Genomic DNA, 19,537 nt, shown 5'->3' on the forward strand with positions numbered 1-19,537 from the left:
CCCGACTGTCGCCCGGGAGGGTCTCTGTGGGGGGCCTCGGGCCTGCCCCGGATGCCTGGAGCCTTCCTCCAGCTCCCCGCATGGCCAGTGCCTCCCCCAGGCCTGCTGGGCTCACCCCGAGCCCCGACAGCCTTTCCATGAAGTCGGCTAAGGAGCCACGAGGGAAGCACCCTATGGACCCCGGTGCCTCTGCATAGGATAGCATTGAGGCTGGACAGACTTGACCCCCTTTCTGCATGGAGCAGAAGTTCCCACGCGCCTCTCTGCTGCGGCCAGGCCTGGTGTTCAGGGTTGGTGGCCACTGGGTGACGGCGAAACCCGTCAGGACCGGGGCAGCTGCAGGGCTTGGGACCAGGCGTCCGTGTGGGGCTTTGAAGCTGAGACTTCCTGGCTCTGCCGCTGGCAGCCGGGTGGAAGCCTTTCAGGTGGGGCCGGCGGCACAGGTGTGTCTCCAGCCTCCCGGCGAGGGCTTGGGGTCCCTGGGGTCGTGTGGGATTGCCAGCTGTGGGGGCAGAAGAGCAGGCCCCCATCCCTCAAGAAAGGAACCAAGTGGCTCTGACCGCATGAGGTCTGGAAATACCCAAGACGGAGCCTCGCCACCGTGTTCTTGGTGCGCGTGTCGCCCGGCATCTCTCTCCAGGGAGACGGCCCCGGGTGCAGAGCTGCTGAAGCGACTCTTCTTTTCGGAAAGAGCTCCTTGTGGTTGCTCTTGTCCACCGTCGCGACCGCCTTGGGTTCCGTGTCTGCCCCCGTACACGGAGCAGGTGGTCGCGGATGGTGGGGCCGGTCCAGGACGCAGAAACTCCCGCTTTCCGAGCCGCACTTGGTTTCCCGGGAAGGAAACAGGCAGCCCTCCCAACCCCTCCGGGCTGCGTCCCCACTGTGGCTGTGGCTGTGGCTGGGTGGAGTCCGGGAGCAACCTCGGCTGCCCCTGCCAGGCCCACTTCCTTCACTAAGGAAGTTCCGAAGACAGAGAAGAGCTGGGTTTCCAGAGAGGCTGAGAGACTTGTTGTCAAAGTAGTAAAGGACCAGTCGAGGTCAAGGTGACCAGGCAGGTCACCCTTCCCAGAGATCAGTGCCTTATGGCTTTATGGAAGTCCCTGTCTCCTGTCTCCTGTCTACTGTCCTGATGGGGTCTTCGAGCTGGGAGGTCCCAGGCATGTTATGTCGAAGTGTGGACACCCTGTGGCAGAAGTGGCCTGTGTAGACGTCTACATCCCGAGCCCACTGGGTGGGGACGCGGAGGCCCGTGGCTGTTTTCCTTCTATTTGCTCAGCGGACTTTTCCCTGGGGTGGACAGCGTGGACCAGCGGCTTCACAGGGGCACCTGCACGGGGGAATGTCTGTCTGTGCTGTCATACTGAAAGGCTTTTGTTAGACTTTTAAGACCGTTGTGGCACCTGCTGGCTCCGTCGCTGGAGCCGGCCATTCTCGACGGCGAGGTTGTGAGTTCAAGCCCCACTTTGGCTATGGAGATTACTTATTAAAAAAAAAAAAAATCTTTGGGCTCCTGGGTGGCTCAATGGGTTAAGCCTCTGCCTTTGGCTCGGGCCATGATCATCTCAGGGTCCTGGAGTCGAGCCCCACGTCGGGCTCTCTGCTCAGCAGGGAGCCTGTTTCCCCCTCTCTCTGCCTGCTTCTCTGCCTACTTGTGATCTCTGTCTCTGTCAAATAAATGAATAAAATCTTTTAAAAAAATCTTTAAAATGTTGAAACAATTAAGACATTTCAGACAGGTTCCATAGTACCTGAAAGAAATAAGTTTGTAAAAAAGAAAACATAAGGAAGTAGGTTGTAGTAGACGGTCCAGTGGTCAGGGCACAAGACCGTTTTAGAAGGGAGAGCTGTCTGACCGTCCTGACGTCTGACCTTGTGCCTGTAGTGCTTCGCGGCCGTCGGCCGTGGGGTTCTCAGCAGGTGCACGTGCACACTTCAGCTCTTACATTTCGTTGATTTCCTCACTGAAACGCGGCTCGCAATTGATTCCGAAGAGTTTTTTAGAAAGGCTTATCGATAGGTAACATAGTCGCTCTGAGCACAGAGAACTTCAGCCGTGAAAGCTTCTTACCCGGGTGTGCTTGCCGGCACGGTGCGGCACATCTAGTGCGGTACATCTGTTCACTCTGGGCCGCTGGGCGTCTCTGCCACGTTCACGTGGTGGAGAGGAGAGATGCCAGGGTCGTGCCGTGGCTGGGCGCGGAGACCGCCGCCCACCGAGGCTACTACTTTACTGATTTAGGTTACATTTAAAATACAGGCTCTAGGGGGCACCCGGCTGGCTCCATTCATGGAGCACATGACTCTTGATCCTGGGGCGGTGAGTTCAAGCCCCACGCTGGTGTCGTGTTTACCAGCCCTTGCCTCCAGAAACAAACCCCAAACTTGAAATCTATAATCTGGTATTGCTTCTTATCAGTCTTGGCCTTAGGCACAGAATCCAGTGCTAGGGAAAAGGCATTGATTTATTTTAAAGAAAACGCTTGAAGAAAACTTTGTGAACTTCTAGTTTCAGCTGTGACGGCTTGTACTGGGCTTACTCTCCGGGCAAAATCTGTTTGAGAATCTGGCTGACACACGCACACACACCCTGGAGACTGACCCGCACAGGTGCGACTCGAAGGGCTGTGCTTTCCGCCCAGATTTGTTTCCGGCCTGTTCCCCAAATCCTGGAGCAGGGCGCTCTACGGCAAGGAGATGGGGGTGTCCTTCAGGGCACCCAGGACAGCTGGGACTGGAGGAGCAAATCTCAAAAAGCAAGAAGCCACGGAGACCGAGCCCCCACATCTGCTATACAAGCCCTCTCAGCTTCTGAGCCTTACACCGAGCAACACAGTGAAACCGCCACTTAGGAGCAGAGCAGATATGCACAGTGGTGTGGCTCCGGGACACAGGAGGGACCGTGCAAACCCAGGGAGGATCAAGGAGACAATGGAGACAGCCCAGGGGCGCCACCAGTCACCCCGGTCAGAGGAGTGTGCGACTGTTCCTCTTGGGGTCATGAGTTCCAGCCCCATGTTAGGTGTAGAGATTATGTAAGTAAATAAAACTTAAAAAAGAAAAAACCCAACAGAACAAGGGAGGCACCCTGGGCTTTTAGCGGAGACCCTGGAGGGGTCACACCTTGATGTGAAAGCCTCTTCCTCAGAGTAAGCCCAAAACCAGATTAGAGCAGCCCCGACAGCAGTTAACATGGAGCCCCACAGGGCAGAGGTTAGTCCTCCCAAGTCGGTCTGCTCAGCAGGAGGGACAGCAACGGCGAGGCCAAGGAAGAGGGGCGGCCCGGGGAGTGCCCCGTGGGCCTTGCCACAGTCTGCGCCTCACAGAAACAGAGTCCCCTGACTTCAGTCCCAGCTGCAAAAGCAGACGGGAAGACACCCCGTACTGACACGTTCAAGGAACATTCTGGAAATGAAAATAAAATGTCTGAAATTAAGAATTCATTGCATAGTCGAATAGCAGTCTGGACACGACCTGCGACAGGGTTAGTGAGCTGGAAGCTTGGGAAACGTCCATGCTGAAGCTTGTAGGGAAAAAGACGAAAGAGGGGACACCTGGGTGGTTCAGTCGGTAAGCGTCTGCCTTCAGCTGAGGTCATGATTCCGGAGTCCTGGAATCAGGTCCTGCATCGGGCTCCCAGCTCGGTGGGGAGTCTGCTTCTCCCTCTGCCGCTCGCTCTTTCTGTCAAATAAGTAAATAAAATATTTTTTTAAAAGAGGAAGAAAACAAAAGAATGGGAAAAAAGCAAAGAGACACGCGATACGGGGTGAAAGTGTGTAACGCGTGTGTAATTGGATTTTCCGCGGAGAAAGGCAGAAACGAGGCAGGACAGCACCCAAAGAGAGCGGTTCGTTTGCCGGGGCTGATGGAAGTCACCGGCCGACAGGTTCGAGAAGCTCCGGAGACCTGGAGCAGAACGAGCGCCAGGACAGAAAACGGTGTCCCAGGACAGGACGGTCAAACTGCTGGAAACCAGTGACAGAAGGAAGTCTTAAAAGCGGCCAGCGAGGGCCGACGCTGCTTCACTGGGAGCCAGGCTGTGACAGTCTTGAGCAGAGGGCCGGGGAGGCCACCGCCCGCACACCTGCCACGGTGTTGTTCACAGAGGGGCTGAGTGGAGACACTGGCGTCCACACGGACCAACCACACGCGCCTCCCCCGCCCCCCAGCAAGCGCGGAAGCCAGCCCTTGCCAGCCGTCCGGCGACAGCAGGAGTGGCCGTGCGTGCGCGTGACAGGAAGCATCTCGATCGTTGAAAACGAGGATCTTGTGGGGTTTTTAACAGAAATCAGAGTATAACACAAGATGCTGGCAGCAGAAAGGGTCTGGGACGGATGAACTCGACTGCTGAAGGCTTCTGGCATTCTTTGTGAAGTCACGTGAATAATGGCAGAAACAGTAAAGCACAACTCAGAGGCTTATGAAGAGAAAAAGACGGACAGCATCTGACTTATTAGAGAAGAGGCACGCAGGGAGGAGTAAAGGACAAAACAAAAACATACTAAGATGGTAGATTTCACGTGGCTACATCCATTATTACACATGGATCGAACACTCCGATAAAAAGATGAAAAAATTTGGTGTGAAAAAAGTTCACTGTTTGTAGGTGCTGTAATTCAGAGATAAGAACCCAGAAAGTGTTAAAGCAAAAAGATAATAAGATAAACCAAGGAAGGACAGCTGGCTGGCTCAGTGAGTGAAGTGTCTGCCTTTGGCTCAGGTCATGATCCCGGGGTCCTGGCATCCAGCCTGAGCCCCACACCAGGCTCCCTGCTCAGCAGGGAGTCTGCTTCTCCCTCTGCCTCCCCATGCCCCTGATCGTGCTCTCTCTCTCAAATGAATAAAAAATCTTAAAAAAAAAAAAAAAAAGGTAAACCAAGGAAACCCCTAAAGGAAGTCTTCAATCTTTTTTTTTTTTTTTTAAGATTTTATTTATCTATTTGTCAGAGAGAGCGAGCACAGGCAGACAGAGAGGCAGGCAGAGGCAGAGGGAGAAGCAGGCTCCCCGCCGAGCAAGGAGCCCGATGTGGGACTCGATCCCAGGACCCTGGGATCATGACCCGAGCCAAAGGCAGAAGCTTAACCCACTGAGCCACCCAGGCGTCCCGGAAGTCTTCAATCTTAACATCAGTGTAAACTGAAGAATTACTACTCAAGGGACCTCATGTAATGGTGAAGGGATCAGTTCTGGGGCAGAAGGAACGGGCCTAATTTTAAAATGTATGATGTGAAAGTTGGCCGCAGTCAAAGGAGAAAGATGAATTCACGTCCCAGTGGGAGACTTTGGACACATTTCCTCCGTAATTGATGGGCCAGCGGACGAGTGACCTTGAGGACAGAGATGATGTGAGTGGCTCCCAGAGATTAAATGAGCCCGAATTTCTGTAGTAAATCCATCTGGTCACATGGGATCACTCTTTTGCTAGATCACTGGATTCAACTTGCTACTTTGCTGGACATTTCCCACCTGCCGTTCGCAGGTGCTGACCTGTAACAACGTAACTAATCTGAAATTGACACGGAATCTCCGGGTGCTGGTGGCCGCTGGCAGGGCAGGTGGGTCTCAGTGGAGTCCGCGTCTTCTCGAGCCCGCTGACGTAATTCCTTACAGATCAGCAGCAGAAAAGATACTGGAATATCCCCCAAACGTTTGGAAATCAAACAGCATACTTTTAAGTAATGCTCAAGTCAAAGAAGTCACAGTGGAGACGGCAGAATATTTTCCACTGGGTGGTGTGACGAGAGAGCCCATCGGGACCCGCAGGACGCAGGTGAAGCAGGGGCAAGGGACCTTGTGCCCGGAGCTGCGCTTAGTCTAATTTTGGGTCAAGGAATGAGAAAAAGGAGAGCAAATTAAAGCCAGAGTAAGCGGGAGTGCACGCAAGAGGACATGTCAGCGAAGTGGAGGCAGACGTGGGTAGAACAGTCAAGAAAGCCGGAACGGGTTAATAAAACTCGCAAGTTCCTGTCAGACGTGACCAGCACGAACAGAAGACCGTGCTAATTGTAAATAAAAGGTATGAAGAAGAGATCACCACTAAGATCCTATAGGTATTAGAGCAATAATAAAATACTGTGAACAATTTATATCAACACATTTGACAAGCTGGGGGAAATGGGCCAATTCCTTAAAACACTGTTGGACTGGGAGCCGAAGGGGGTGTAAGCACGTAGGGCTCCCCCGGGAGCCCTTGGGACTGACTGTGGCCTCCTTGGGACCAAAGGGACCACATGGCTGGTGCAGTGCAAGCAGGCTTAGGGTGGCTTAGCGCTCAACGGCGCGGGGACCACCCCGGGTTGTCTGGTGCTGGGGTGAGTAAGGCAACGTAATGGTTGGTTTGCCTGTGAAAGGCTCACAGTTCTCTTGGAAATGGCCAACCCTGCGAGGGGCGGTCCCAGGGCCCCGACGGCGAGCATCGGGATGCTTGAGGAAAGGCGTGGCTGTCACAGACAGCCGGGGAAGAGGATGCTGGAAGAGGCTGTCCACCTCGTGGCAGAATCACCAGGGAGCCGGCCACAGGCAGAGTCTGCACAGACCACACGGTCTGACCCCTGGCCTGGGCGGAGGCGCCTCGGCCGTGCCCCAAGGCCGGGCAGTCTTTTCAGTATGTGATCCTGAGTGCTTTGGATGTTGAGAAAAACGAATCTTGACTTCTAACTCATACCAGGCACAAAGATTAATTTGGGATGCATCATCAGCCTAATTACAGAAAGTGAATGGTTTTGGAGAGGACGACCGAGGACAGTAGCTTCATGATCACGGCGGTGGTTTTCAAGAAGCTCATAAAAAGCCCTTGTCTAGGGGCGCCTGGGTGGCTCAGTGGGTTAAAGCCTCTGTCTTCAGCTCAGGACGTGATCTCAGGGTCCTGGGATCGAGCCCCGCATCGGGCTCTCTGCTTGGCGGGGAGCCTGCTTCCCCCTCTCTCTCTGCCTGCCTCTCCGCCTACTTGTGATCTCTGTCTCTCTGTCAAATAAGTAAATAAAATCTTAAAAAAAAAAAAAAGCCCTTGTCTAAGTGGACATGGTGAAAATCACAAATTTTTCCACTAAAGATGCTGTTCAGAGAGTAAAAGGACCAGTCAGAGGCTGGAGAAAATGTTTGCAGCAAATATATCTGACAAAAGATTCATATTCAGAATACATGAAACTTTAAAAACATCTGAGAAAGAGGCAGCTTAGTAAATCAAGAAAGAGACCTGAGTGAGCTCGTTACCAGCGGACTCGGTGCCTTCAGTGGGTCGGACATGCAGACGACAGCCTCGCGGTGTGCGTCAGGCCAGAGGACAGAGACCTACAGACTGCCCGAGCCAGGCCTCTGCAAAGACACAGCAGCCGGGATGGTCGTGCGCTGCTGGAGGGGACGTAGACCGATGCGGCCACGTGAAACACCGCCCGCCCCGTCTGCCGAAATGGAACGTGCCAGTTCCCTGTGGCCCAGACAGCCCTCTGTTAGGTGTATGCCCAAGAGGAATGAGAGCCTGTTCAGCAGAAGACGTGTCTGGGAGCCATCTGAGCACCACGGTCCATGAGGTCGGGTGCCCCTTGGCGCACGCTGGTTGCGGGGGGGGGGGTGTCGCACCATGGAATACAGCATAGCAGCAAGCGAGAGCAAGCCACGGCTCCAGACAGCCTCGAGGTGACTTTCGCTGACTCTGCTGAGTGCATAAGGCTGAACCTGAGTGTGTGATCCCACAAATGCGAGGTCCCAAAGCAGATGTCTGGTGATGGAGGGCAAAGCAGTCATTGCCTGTGGGGGGATATCGACGAGGAGGGGACTGGGGGGTGCCTTCAGGGTGCCGGGGCTGTGCAGAGGTCAACGTTCACTGAGCTGCATGCAAGTCAGCTGTATGCACTTCCTGTAGGGTTAAAAAAACCTTTCAAAAGTAGTTTGGACACATCAGAGCTTCACTATGTTCTAACACAAAATAATCGGCAAATAACACCAAAAAAAGCCTAATAAACTTATTATCGGAAAAACGAAGTGGGGTTCCTGTCTGAACCTGTTTCTGAAATGCACTTGAAGTGCATCGTTTGGAAATGACAGTCAGAAGACGAGTAGAAGTGCGATGGTCATGTGAGGGAAGACTCGTGCGCCTTCCGGAGAAGCCGCCCTCGCGCAACCGTCGGCAGATCCTGTCCGCGTCGCCAGCGGCTCCCTGGAGGCTTTGAGGTGATATGAAACGGTTCCGGAGTGTTTGCTTGTCCGGCGGGTCCGACCCTCCTGAGGGGCTGCGAGGGGTGGGGGTGGGGGTCAAGGACAAGCGGCGGCGGCCGAGCGGCCCTCCTACAGATGCGCTTCTGCGACACTGGAGTCAGGTGTCACCGAGCGGCTTGCTCTGCGGAGTCCGGCGCGGCATCGGAACCTGCTTCTTGGTTACAAGCTTCCTGTGCGCGCCAGAGCGCTCCGTCTCAGGGAGGGCTTCGGGTTCGGGCAGAGCGGCCACGAGCGTCTGCTTCGGTCGGACGGGGTTTGTGCTTTTCCATCATTTCAGTGGCGCTGTCACCGCTGACCTTCTCAGGCTCTGTTAGTGTTTATGGGAAGGAAACCGTGTGCTGTGGCGAGTTTTCCGAACACACACAGACTGTAAGTCACAGGTTCTGGAAGTGCTAGGTTCTTTCCAAGAAGAAGTTGTTTCGATCACGACAGCCAATGACGATTCCCCTTCGTGCTCACGGCGCTGTTCGTCCCGGAGGTGGCGGAATGGTGTCCCCCACGCCAGGGCTGCGTCCTCATCCTAATCCCCAGAACCTGTGGGTGTGACCCTATGTGGGAAGAAGGATCTTTGCAGATATAACTACATCAGACCATCTTGGAATATCCAAGTTGGACCTAAATCCAATGACAAGTGTCCTTATAAGAGACAGAAGAGGAGAGACCCAGACACGGAGAAGCCACACGAAGGAGGTGGAGATGGGAAGATGTGGCCACAAGTCCAGCACGCCCGGACCCTCAGGAGCTGGAAGGGCAGGAAGGACCCTCCCTGGAGCCTCCAGAGGGGTACAGCCCTGCGACACCTGGGTCCCAGACTGGCTCCCCAGCTGTGACGGGAAGCTCTGTGGTGCCTTCGACTGCCCCGTTCCTGGTGTCCGGTGGAGGCAGGAAACTAACATAAGAAAATGCCAACATCGTCATCTTTGCTTCAGAAAGTGTGCGTTTTAAGTGTCCGGAGCCCCGCGTGGGTTCTCTTCCCAGCCAGGGAGGGTCCCTGACGAACAGCCACACTCACGCCTGTGCATGGTAGATTGTTTTTCTAGGGAAAAAAGTGAAGCCCTTCTGCATGGAAATCAATTCTTTGTCACGTGTAAGTCCGAGTTGTTAAACACAGAAGGCTGGAATACGTAATTCGGCATTTTAACTTGCGTGTTTATAGAAGCAGAATAGAGGCCATGCACAAATATTCTCAAAAAAGGTTGCTTTAAATAAAATAACGTAAGAGTTCACTTCCTCTTCTCCCCTTCATCCCAGAGTGGGTGGTGCCTTTGCTTTATTTGGTGTAAGATGAAAAGTGGGATCACCGTGCCTCCGAGAACCGCTGGGGAGGACTGGCGGCGCAGAGCCGAGGGGGCGGGCCCCGGCAGGCCTGGTCTGCGGGCCGGCCCGGCTGCATCAGGTGTGCGGGCCGCGGCTTCCCTGACGCGGTCCCGCGGTGGGGGTGCTGGAGGCCCTGCTCCGGGGACCGCAACCTGAGCTCCCCCTGGCTCGAGGCCCTCCCTTAGGAAGGGCAGCTCCCCTCTGGCTGCACGGACACCCCAGAAACTCCTGCAGCTCTCTCCCCGAGCCCAGAGGCCACGCTTGCAGAGCGCGTACGGCGACAGCGGGGACCGATGTCCGTCACACCCGCGTGGCTTCGGGGCTCCTCCCTGCACCTCGGCCGAGGGCAGCAGACAGGACAGCTGCGCGGGGGGGAGGCGGCGGCAGCTCGGCCCGTGCCTCTTCTCAGGCTGTGCGTGGAGGAGGCGAGGAGCGGTGTGCCCGGCGGGGAGCTCATGGACTCGTGCGCGGGCCCGAGCGGCGGGCGCGGCCTGGGCGTCCGGCAGGAAGCTCTCCGCTGGGTCAGTGAGGGCCCCAGACGCGTGCGGGCCGCCGCTGAAATGGCGGCGTGGACAGCCGGCCACCGCGTGTTAGCGGAATGTGGCCTGCGTGACTGTACGTCACCGTTCCAGTCTGCGATCTAGAACCTGTTTGTGCATAGAAAGGAGACTCGAGGTCAGACGCTGAGCTGTTAGCTGAGGTTGTCCTCGTGGGCGGGACGCGGGGCCCACGCGTGCTGCCACGTGCCTTCTGTGCTCCCTGCGGCCTCCTGGTTTTGCTGTCTTCCCCGCGGCACGGCTGCGGCGTCCCTCCCGCCCCCAGCTCCCGCCACACGCACGCACACGCGACCCTGTGCGAGCAAACGCATGGGCGGAGCTTCTGATGGTGAGCAAATGCTGTACTGCCTTGGCCAGGACAGATTCCGAGAGAGGCGTGGGGGGGGTGCAGCGTCCCTCTTGGGGCACGGAGACCACGAGGCGAGCGGGCGGCCAGGCTCCAGGCGGTGGCGTCGGTTGTGAGCTGTGATCAAGTCCACACAGCCTAGCGTTGGGGCCGTGGTGGCCTGAGGATGCCTAGAGGTCATCCTGGAAGGGTGTCCTGTGAGGACCAACTCTCACACCAGGGCCTGGAGCTCTAGGTACACGGTAGGACAACGGGCTCGCACCACCACCCGCGGAAATAAAAGAAATCCGGGTTGCTTGCATATTTAGATGCCCTTTAAGGGTTCATGCAAGAAATACTTTTTTAAAAAGTTGGAGACTGCTCTGGGGCGTCCGGCTGGCTCGGTCATGAAGCGTGCGACTCTTGATCTCAGAGTTGTGAGTTCGAGCCCCACGTTGAGCGTAGAGCAGAGAGAGCAACACTTAGCGTTTCCACACACTGAAGCGGGCGTGTGTTAGAGGCAGAGGTGCAGCGGTGAGGGCCAGCTCGGCATGGGGAGTCCAGGAGCCAGTGTGCTTCATGCCACTCTGCACCCCTGTTGGTGTCGTTTCCATGGTGACATGTCAATGGCTGGGGCATGAACAACAGAATGGGTCTCGGGGCCATGGGCATGGCTCACGGAGATGGCAGTGAGGGCCCCTGCTACTGGGCGGCATGGTGGGCGGCCCACGGTTGTGGGGACAGGTGGTCATCCTTCCAGTAGACTGGCTCCTTCCCTCCTGCAAGAGGGACCCAGGCTCTGAGTCACCTCAGCTTTGCTGGGTCCCGCTGTCTTGGGTTGTGTCACTCTGGGGCATTTGTTTTCTTATCTCTGCCTGGGCACCTCCAGGGGCAGTGGTGACTGTGGCCAGGGCCTGCCACACTTGGACATTTGGTAGGGATCGGAGGACCCAGTGGACGACCGCTGGGCTGATGGTGTCCACACCCCTCCTGGGGTTCATTCCAGCAGCCTGCCTTTGGCTTTGGCCAGTGTTCATGACTGTGGGGACCTTTGGCCTGTGTTTGGGGTGCTGGTGCCATGTGCAGCCGGCCAGGTGCCATCCGGGCTATAGAGTGTGAGAGCCCTGGGAAAATGCGTCTGGACAGGTGTCGACCACCGGGCTCCTTGTGTGGCAGGAAGTGAGATCCCAGGCCCTGGCCGCTCCCAGTGATCCTGGTGAAGTCTGGGACGACTGCTTCCAGGCCTCGAGGTTAATGGGGTTACTGGGTGGAGGCTCTGCGTGTTCCAGAGGGGCTAACTGTGGTGTCTGGGGGTGCCCATCGCCGAGGGCACCACTCAGGATAAGCTGCCCCGTGCTTGGTGGGGCACTGCACAGTGGGTCTGATGCATGGGACCCCAGCCCCCATGATCCCCACCAGGAGATGCCCTGGCGTGTGGGGCAAGGTGCCTCTGAGGGTGTGGCCGCGTCCTGGTGTGCGATGCGGCCGCTGCCGTGCGCTTGAGCAGGTCACAGGATGACCCCTCTGGGGCCCGTGGCATCGCTCCCTGAAATGCAGGCAGAATGGGTGGGAGGAGTCACGCCCGGGACAGAGGCCACTCAGCGGTCCTGCTGCACATTGGGGGCTGACCCGAGCCTCTCACTCAGCTGTGCCCCCAGCTGCTAGACGGCACCTTCCGTCGGACATTAAAAGTGCCGCCGGCCTGCGGGTGCCTGGAGGGGCCAGCTCTGCCCGGTGGCTCCTGGCCCCCAGCAGCCCGCGGGCTTGAGCGGAGCTGCAGGCTGGGGTCCGGACTCCGGCTTCATGTGTCGTCACACTGTCGCTCTCCGTTATGACGGCGTGTGCGGAGCTCACGGGGTCTCAGACACTCACGGCCCTGTGGCCGGCGGTGCTGGAAGCAACGGCCTCCGACCTGCGGCGGGACGCGCGGGCCCTCATGGGGGCGTCTGGGCGGGCTTCGCGGCGGCAGGCGACTCACCGACTTCGCGGGTCTGCTGTCTTTCAGTCAACGAGTTCACCGTGATCAGAAAGAAGTTCAAGTGCCCCTACTGCAGCTTCTCGGCCATGCACCAGTGCATCCTCAAGCGGCACATGCGCTCCCACACGGGGGAGCGGCCCTACCCCTGCGAGATCTGCGGCAAGAAGTTCACGCGGCGAGAGCACATGAAGCGGCACACGCTGGTGAGTGGGGGCGGGGGGTCAGCACGGGGTCGGCGTGGGTCATCACAAGGTCAGCGCAGGGGTCGCAGGGGTCATCACAGGGTCGGCACGGGTCAGCATGGGTCATCACGGGTCAGCATGGGGTCAGTTGGGTCATCACAGGGTCAGCATGGGGTTAGCGTGGGTCGTCATAGGGTCATCACGGGGTCAGGATGGGGTCAGCGTGGGTCGTCACAAGGTTGCATGGGGTTGGCATGGTGTCATCGTGGGGTCAACATGGGTCATCACAGGGTCAGCACGGGTTCGGCATGGGACCACCATGGGTCGTCACAGGGTCAGCATGGGGTCAGTGTGGGTCACCACAGTGTCGCATGGAGTAGGCCTGGGGTCAGCATGGATTGTCATGGGTCAGCGTGGGGTCAGTGTGGGTCATCACATGGTTAGCATGGGTCAGCATGGGTTGTCATGGGGTCAGCATGGGTCATCACAGGGTCAGCATGGGGGTCAGCGCGGATTGTCATCGGTCAGTGTGGAGTCAGTGTGGATCATCATGGGTCAGCATGGGTCAGCGTGGGTTGTCACGGGGTCGGCATGGGTCATCACAGGGTCATCATGGGGTCAGCATGGGGTTGCGTGGGTTGTCATAGGGTCATCATGGGGTCAGCATGGGGTCAGCGTGGGTTGTCACAGGGTCAGCATGGGGTTGGCATGATGGTCAGTGGAGGGTAGTTAGCATGGGGTCCTCATGGGGTCAGCTGGGCCCACTCTGTGCCGGGCTGAGAGGTCCAGGAAGCTGGGATGATGATGTGGGGTGCCCAGAAGGCCATGGGAAGCCCTAAAGCAGGTTCTGCTCTGCAGGGGGAAGGCCAGTTGAGTAGGTGGAGCCATGTTGACCCCCACCCTTTCTGAGAAGCTCCACCCCCTGAGACTTGGGGCAGAAAGCAGGTGGGCCATAGCACCCCCAGCCCCAGAGCTCGGCTTAGCTTTGGCTCCAACCAGGCCTTGGCAAGTGCTTCCTCCCCTGCCGGGACCCCTGCCCTGGGCCCCTCGTGTCCCATGTCACTTCCTCCAGTGCCCTGGCTCCAAGTCATGGTGGGACCCCCCTGGCTCCCCCATGGCCTTGTAAGGGTTGGGTTACCTGGCAGTGGTGGGCACCCAGCCGCCAGGTACTGAACGGATGCATTTGCTCGGTCAAGGAGCGATAGGAGAAGGTCGTCCTTGAAACACGGAGGCAGATTTGCCAAAACACACAGGGCAAGGGAGCCTTGGGCAGGTGAGATAAGCCATGGGGGCCAGGGCTGGACCACAAGGTTGTGCACAGTGTCATCTTCTTGAGACACACACTCAAGGCGGGGTTCAGGGTGAGGGTGGGGCCAGCTGGAGCTTGCAGGGCTGACGTGGTGGAGGCGGACCTGGGTGGCAGATGCCCAGAGCTCTCAGCCTGTGCCACAGGGGCTGGGAGAGGGCATCAGGGTGATGTCATGAGTCTGGGAATCTGCAAGGTGTCAGGAGTTGTCCGCAGGGCTCAGACTTGGCTGACCCTGCAGCATGCTGAGAACTCCTAGGAGGTGTGGGAGGGCTGTATTGGTCGTGGTGAGGGTGACCCAGGGGTGCCCTAGCGCAAGGGCAGCAGGTGGCTGGGGGAGGGCCGGGTGACACCCTCAGGCCTGGCCGCTGGTGAGGGGAGCCGTGTGGATGAGTGGGGTCTTTGCCTGTGTGTGTCCATCTGGGGTGCGTGGGGGGCTCTGCCTCACTTTGGGGTCGCCTCCGGATTTACTCTGCTTGGACCCCCACTGGCTCTCTGCACGGGGCAACCTTACTGGCTGTTTCATCTTTCCAGCCCGGTGGGGGCTCTTATTTGGGGGTGAGGACGCCTAGGAAGGCTCCTGTGAGGCCGGGTGGCCAAGCTGGAGGGGGGACAGCCCCACGAGGTGGGGGGCCCAGCCCCGCTGACGGAGGGATGTCCCATGGCCCGGCCTGCGGTGACCCCCCACCCCCGTCGTGGGGTCCAGCCGCGGGGGAGGCGGTAGCCCCGGCCTGGACGGCAGGTCTGTGAGGCAGTCACTGCGGCTGACTTGACGCCACCGACTGCAGAGCCTTTCGTCCGTGTGGCCCCTCTGCGGAGCCCACCCTGAGAGCCACGGAGGCTCACGTTACCACGGAAACTTGGGGGGACACATGCGCCGATGCCCACACTATTCTACTCAGAGGTGAACAGTGGCTTGTTGGTCGCACTCAGGTGCCGGAGGCTGTCGCTCTGCAGGTTGCGACGGCTTTCCCTGCTGCGGGAGACGGTCCCGTCGGAGGCTCTGCGTGGTCATTGCCGTTGACCTGGGATGGGGCTAGATTTCCACCCTGGGGTCCTGCTTGGGCTTCAGGGAGGAACATAAATCCCTGAAAATGTACTTAAAATGTGTGCAGGTTTGCCTTTTTCTGAGAAGAGGCTCTGTGTCTTCCTCTTTCGTTGTGGGGAGCCCCCGACCCCGAGAAGCTGCTGAGCGTCTGCCAGCAGGTGGCAGTAGGGGCACTTGGCGTCCCCTTGGGCGGACGCCGGTCCCCGTGCAGCGGGAGTCCTCCGGACGGTGGGGTCTCAGGAGCAGCCTCCCATCGAGGACGAGCCCTGGGCTGCCACGGTGCCCACAGCCTCCCTCCCTCCTCCACGTGCTCGTCAGGACCGGTGCCCGACCATCTGGTGCCGGCCAAGGGGCTCCCCGCAATGCCTTCATCGCTCCGGGCCGTCCTGGCACAGCCCCCGGCTCCCGGCGCGGGAGCCCTGGGTCTTGAGGGGCGTCCGTGGACGCTGCCCCCGCCGGCGCACCTGGCCGGCTCCCAGAACCGCTTCTGTCGGGGGAGGGTCGAGGGGGCCCGGCTGGAAAATAGAAAAACGGAAGAGACAAACGGGACGGTCCCGGGGACCGCGTCGTTTGAGGCTCCGTGTCTAGATTCAGGACGTGTGGGGGCCCAGCCAGCGGACGCTGGGTGGCCACGAACCGTGGAGCGGTGGTCTCCGTGGGCGGGGACCGTTCGCGGCCGCCTGTGGAGCCCCTGCGCTGGGCGACAAGGAGCCCTCCGGCCAGGCCGGGGAAGGGGCCCCTTCCAAGGGCCCAGCCCCCGGGACAGGGACCCGTGGGTGAGGGTGTGTTCCGGGTGTGGGGGAGGACGCAGCAGCTCAGCGAACCTTTGCGGCCCTGACACCGCTCGCTGTGTGTTCACTTACTTGACTGCTCTGGAACAGCAGAGAACTCCGAGAAACCGGAGGAATTAAAATTGCAGCCTTCTGCTCCCCGCGCCGCCCGCCCGTCCCCCCGCACTGACTGCCCCCTCCCCATTCCCGACGCTGACCACCTATCACCCCCTCACTGACCGCCCATCCCCCCACACCGACAGCCCGTCCCCCCACACCGACCACCCCTCCCCCTTCTCCTCGTGACCACCCATCCCCCCGCACTGACTGCCCATCCGCGCCCCCTCCCCCGCAGGTCCACAGCAAGGACAAGAAGTACGTGTGCAAGTTGTGCAGCCGCGTGTTCATGTCAGCCGCCAGCGTGGGCATCAAGCATGGCTCGCGGCGTCACGGCATCTGTGCTGACTGCGCGGGCCGAGGCGTGGCTGGGCCCCTGGACGGCGGTGGCACTGAGGGCTCCCCCGAGCTGTTCCCAGGCGATGGGCCCTACCTGGAAGACCCGGACGACCCGCGGGGGGAGGGCGAGGAGGAGCTGTGTGAAGACGAGGACGAGGTGGGCCTGGCCCACGAGGACGCGCTGCTGGTGGCCGAGAAGGAGGACGAGGACTCACCGCGGGGACCCGGCAGCCCCCCGGGCGCACCTGACAAGGACTTCTCCTGGATCTCCTAGGCCGCGGGGCGGGGGCCGTGCCACCCCTCCTGGGGGCGGGGCCGTGGCCGTGCCACCCCTCCACCATGCGTGTGTGTGTGCACACGTGTGCGCGTGTGTGTGTGTGCGTGTGCACGCGTGTTTCCCTAGGGATCTGCTCTCGCCTGGGGCCAGACCACGCTGACCCCCCTCTGTTCTGCTCCCGCCCCCAGGCGCACACAGAAGCCCGCGGGCCCTGAGGCAGGCATGACCCCAGTGATTCGGGGCTCCGGGACCGAACAGGACATTGGGGGGCACAGGGTGGGTTTGAGCAGAGGGAGAGCACACGTTCCCTCGTGTCTGCGGGGGCGAAGGGAGGGTCCCCGGCAGGTACGCGTGACTAGGGCATCAAGGGAGCCCATGTGGCCAGCCGGGCCTCAGGACACACGATGGCCCGATGGCCAGGTCACGGTCGGGGCTGGTCGGGGTCCTGAGCGTCGTCCCCGAGGCCACAGGTCCAAGGGACGTTAAGGAAGGTGTTGCATACATCCGATGTCCAGTGCTGGAGTCCGCCCCCCCCCCGCCCCTGCTCTGCTCGCCCTTTCTCAGCAGCCTGGTCACTGCCTACGGCCACCGCCGCAGCCTTCTGCCGCAGTCGTGGCCGTTCCTCGCGGAACCCAGGCCCAGTGTCCAGGAAGCCCCGGGGCCCTCCCGCCTCTGGGCTTTGGTGCTTCCCATCGAACAGCCGCAGAAGCCCCGGCCAGGGCCGAGGCCTCCCAGGTGCTATCTTCCCGTGGAGGCGGCCGGGGCGGGGGGGACCGACACGCCACGCTCCTCTGGTGCAGGGCTCAGAGCTCCCCGCTGCCGGCCACTCAGGTCCCTTTGGGGCGCCTGGGCTCTCCGTTCCGCGTGCACTTCCTTGGGGAGCCCGGGGCAGCCTCGGCCCCTCGGCCCCGCCGTCGTGCCCAGGCCGCTCCCGCTCACCCCCCCGGGTGCCCTTGCCTTGTTGCTGCTAACAGTGGGGGCGGGGGGACCTGACTGCCACGTGCTGCTCACACCTCCCCGCGTGGGTAACCAAACTTTTGAAGTCGTCAGAGACGTATTTGAGGTAGTTCCATGCAATCACGTTGTTGGCATTATTTTTCTGACGTGACGAAGCCTGGCGTTGTCTTACCTTCCGCTTGTCGGTCCGTCCGTCGTCTCTGGAGATGAGCTCACCGCCTCTTCATGGCTCCGGTGTTTTCGGAGTGAAAAGCGAGGGCCCCGCAGGGAGGACCGTCCCCTGGGCCGCAGGACCCGCCCTGGTCTGTCCCCTTCCCGCCCGGCCGCCGGGAACCGCACTGCTCTACTCAGACATTCCGCCCTGCGCCCGCCCGGCGGAGGCCCCCGCTGAAGACCGCGTTCTCGTTCTCTTTGTCCGCGGGCTGTCAGCTGCCCTGGGGCTGGCCGCCGAGTCACATCTATTCTTTTTAGGTGGAAACAGGAGAATCCCACGAGTCCCTAACTTGGGTTCCGGTGGTGGCCTGGAGTGCTCGCCCGGGGCGGCTGCCGGGGAGCCGGGCACCCCCAGGTAGAGGGCGCGGACGGGGCCGCCCGCATTCCTGTCCTCCGTGGGGACGTGGGGACGAAGCCCGCCCTTCCTGACACGGAAGTGGCGAGGCCAGTGCAGGGCTCTGGGACACACTTCCCTTGCTGCCTTTCACCAGTGAGGCCCCGGGCTGCACCCCTCACGGGGCCCTCAGAACTGTGTACCTCCCCGACTTTCTGACCCCTTTTCTAAACAGACCTCCTTTCTTACAAATGTATTTGGAAACCAGACCTTTGCTACCAACAGTGTCTCTGGGTTTTGTACTGGTCCCACCGCTCAGGCCGTCCCGCCCACACCCTGGGCCACCTCTGCCTCGCACTCAGGACATCTCGCTCTCTCTGACCCGCCCGCTCCCTGCTCCGGACCACCCTTGCTGATGTTTTCGGGGGGTCGCTGTCAGTGCCACAGGGGCATTTTCTTCCTTAAAACCAACACTGTACTGGAAAACCGAGGGCCCCACCCCTGCCCACCCAGTCCGCCGGGCGTGCACCGGGCGGCTGGCCGCAGTCCGTGGAGGTGAACGCGCCCCGCTCAGGAGGCGTGGAGGGAAGACCTGTGATGAAGGGTTTTTTTACGTGACTGGTTTTTTTTTTTAAATCAATGTTTAAACCTAATAAATATTTTTTTATGAAGAGGAAAAAAAATGTGTAGATTACATTTCACGTTTTGTACTTTTTTGTTTGTGTCTGTCTGTATTTTGGTGTTTGCAACACCAAAGTGGAAAATGCAGTGCGTTGAGTGGTGAGTTCTTTGGGGTGGGGGGACAGGGAACCCGTAGGACTTTCGTATCAAGCTCTGGATCCTGACCAGGTTGTATGTTTGGACTCTGGGTTTTGGGAAACGGTCGTAACACTGCCAGGACTGAATAGGGACCTCGACTCGAGACACAGCTACTCCTTCCGACTTTGCACATCTTCCTTTTTAAAAAAGAAACTCTGAGAAAATGCAAAAACTGGAACTTTTTGCAATATGATGAAAGATTATCTTATTTTCGCTCATTCTGTGACGTGTGCGACGCTTAAGAAAGCCATACTTACTGGTTGGTTTTATTTTCTGGGTTCTATACTGTGTTTTGTGTGTGTCCCTTCCAGAACTCCTTGTAGCGAGGGCGCTGTGTGTGCGCTTTTCCTAAATATTTATTTTTCCAACATGCTCTCAACCTGTCAACAAAAGCAAAACAGACAAGGGCAGTGCTTGAAAACTGTTGTTTTCCCCCCCTTGGGGGCCACCTATATTCTACCCACTTTATAGTGATTACCCTACGCCTGTGTTTGTACTGGAGATGTGTTTCCTGTTTGGGAGAAGAGACGTCTGTGATCGGTCGGCAGAAAATCACAGCCTCTGCGGTCTGCAGCCGCAGGGCAGGGGACGGCCCCTTCCGGTCTGCAGGGCCGCTCTGGGCCTGCCCAGGGCTCTCCTTCCTGTGACGGGTCAGTTTCAACCTCCTCGCAAAGCTTCCACTTCCAATAAACTGGGAAACTGCTGCTCGAGCGGACGCCTCCTGAGTCTTTCACGGCGTGCCCTCCTCCTGTGTCAGGGCCTCCCGGGTCTGCCCACCCACCACCC

At 59.0% G+C, this 19,537-nt stretch overlaps 1 protein-coding gene across 1 annotated transcript in view; it reads left to right on the plus strand.

Annotated features, from left to right (window-relative positions):
- The window catches only part of ZBTB46 (zinc finger and BTB domain containing 46), a 40,444-nt gene extending 20,990 nt beyond the window's left edge, over positions 1-19,454 (plus strand). The window contains exons 4-5 of the mRNA XM_080814473.1: positions 12,417-12,592; positions 16,051-19,454. Of these exons, the coding sequence (XP_080670599.1) occupies positions 12,417-12,592; positions 16,051-16,425 (551 nt within the window). The 3' untranslated portion in view covers positions 16,426-19,454. The remainder of the gene's footprint in view (positions 1-12,416; positions 12,593-16,050) is intronic.
- The last annotated feature ends 83 nt before the right edge of the window (positions 19,455-19,537 follow it).

This window comes from Martes martes (genome assembly GCF_963455335.1).
Source record: "Martes martes genome assembly, chromosome: 9".
Lineage (NCBI taxonomy): Eukaryota > Metazoa > Chordata > Mammalia > Carnivora > Mustelidae > Martes > Martes martes.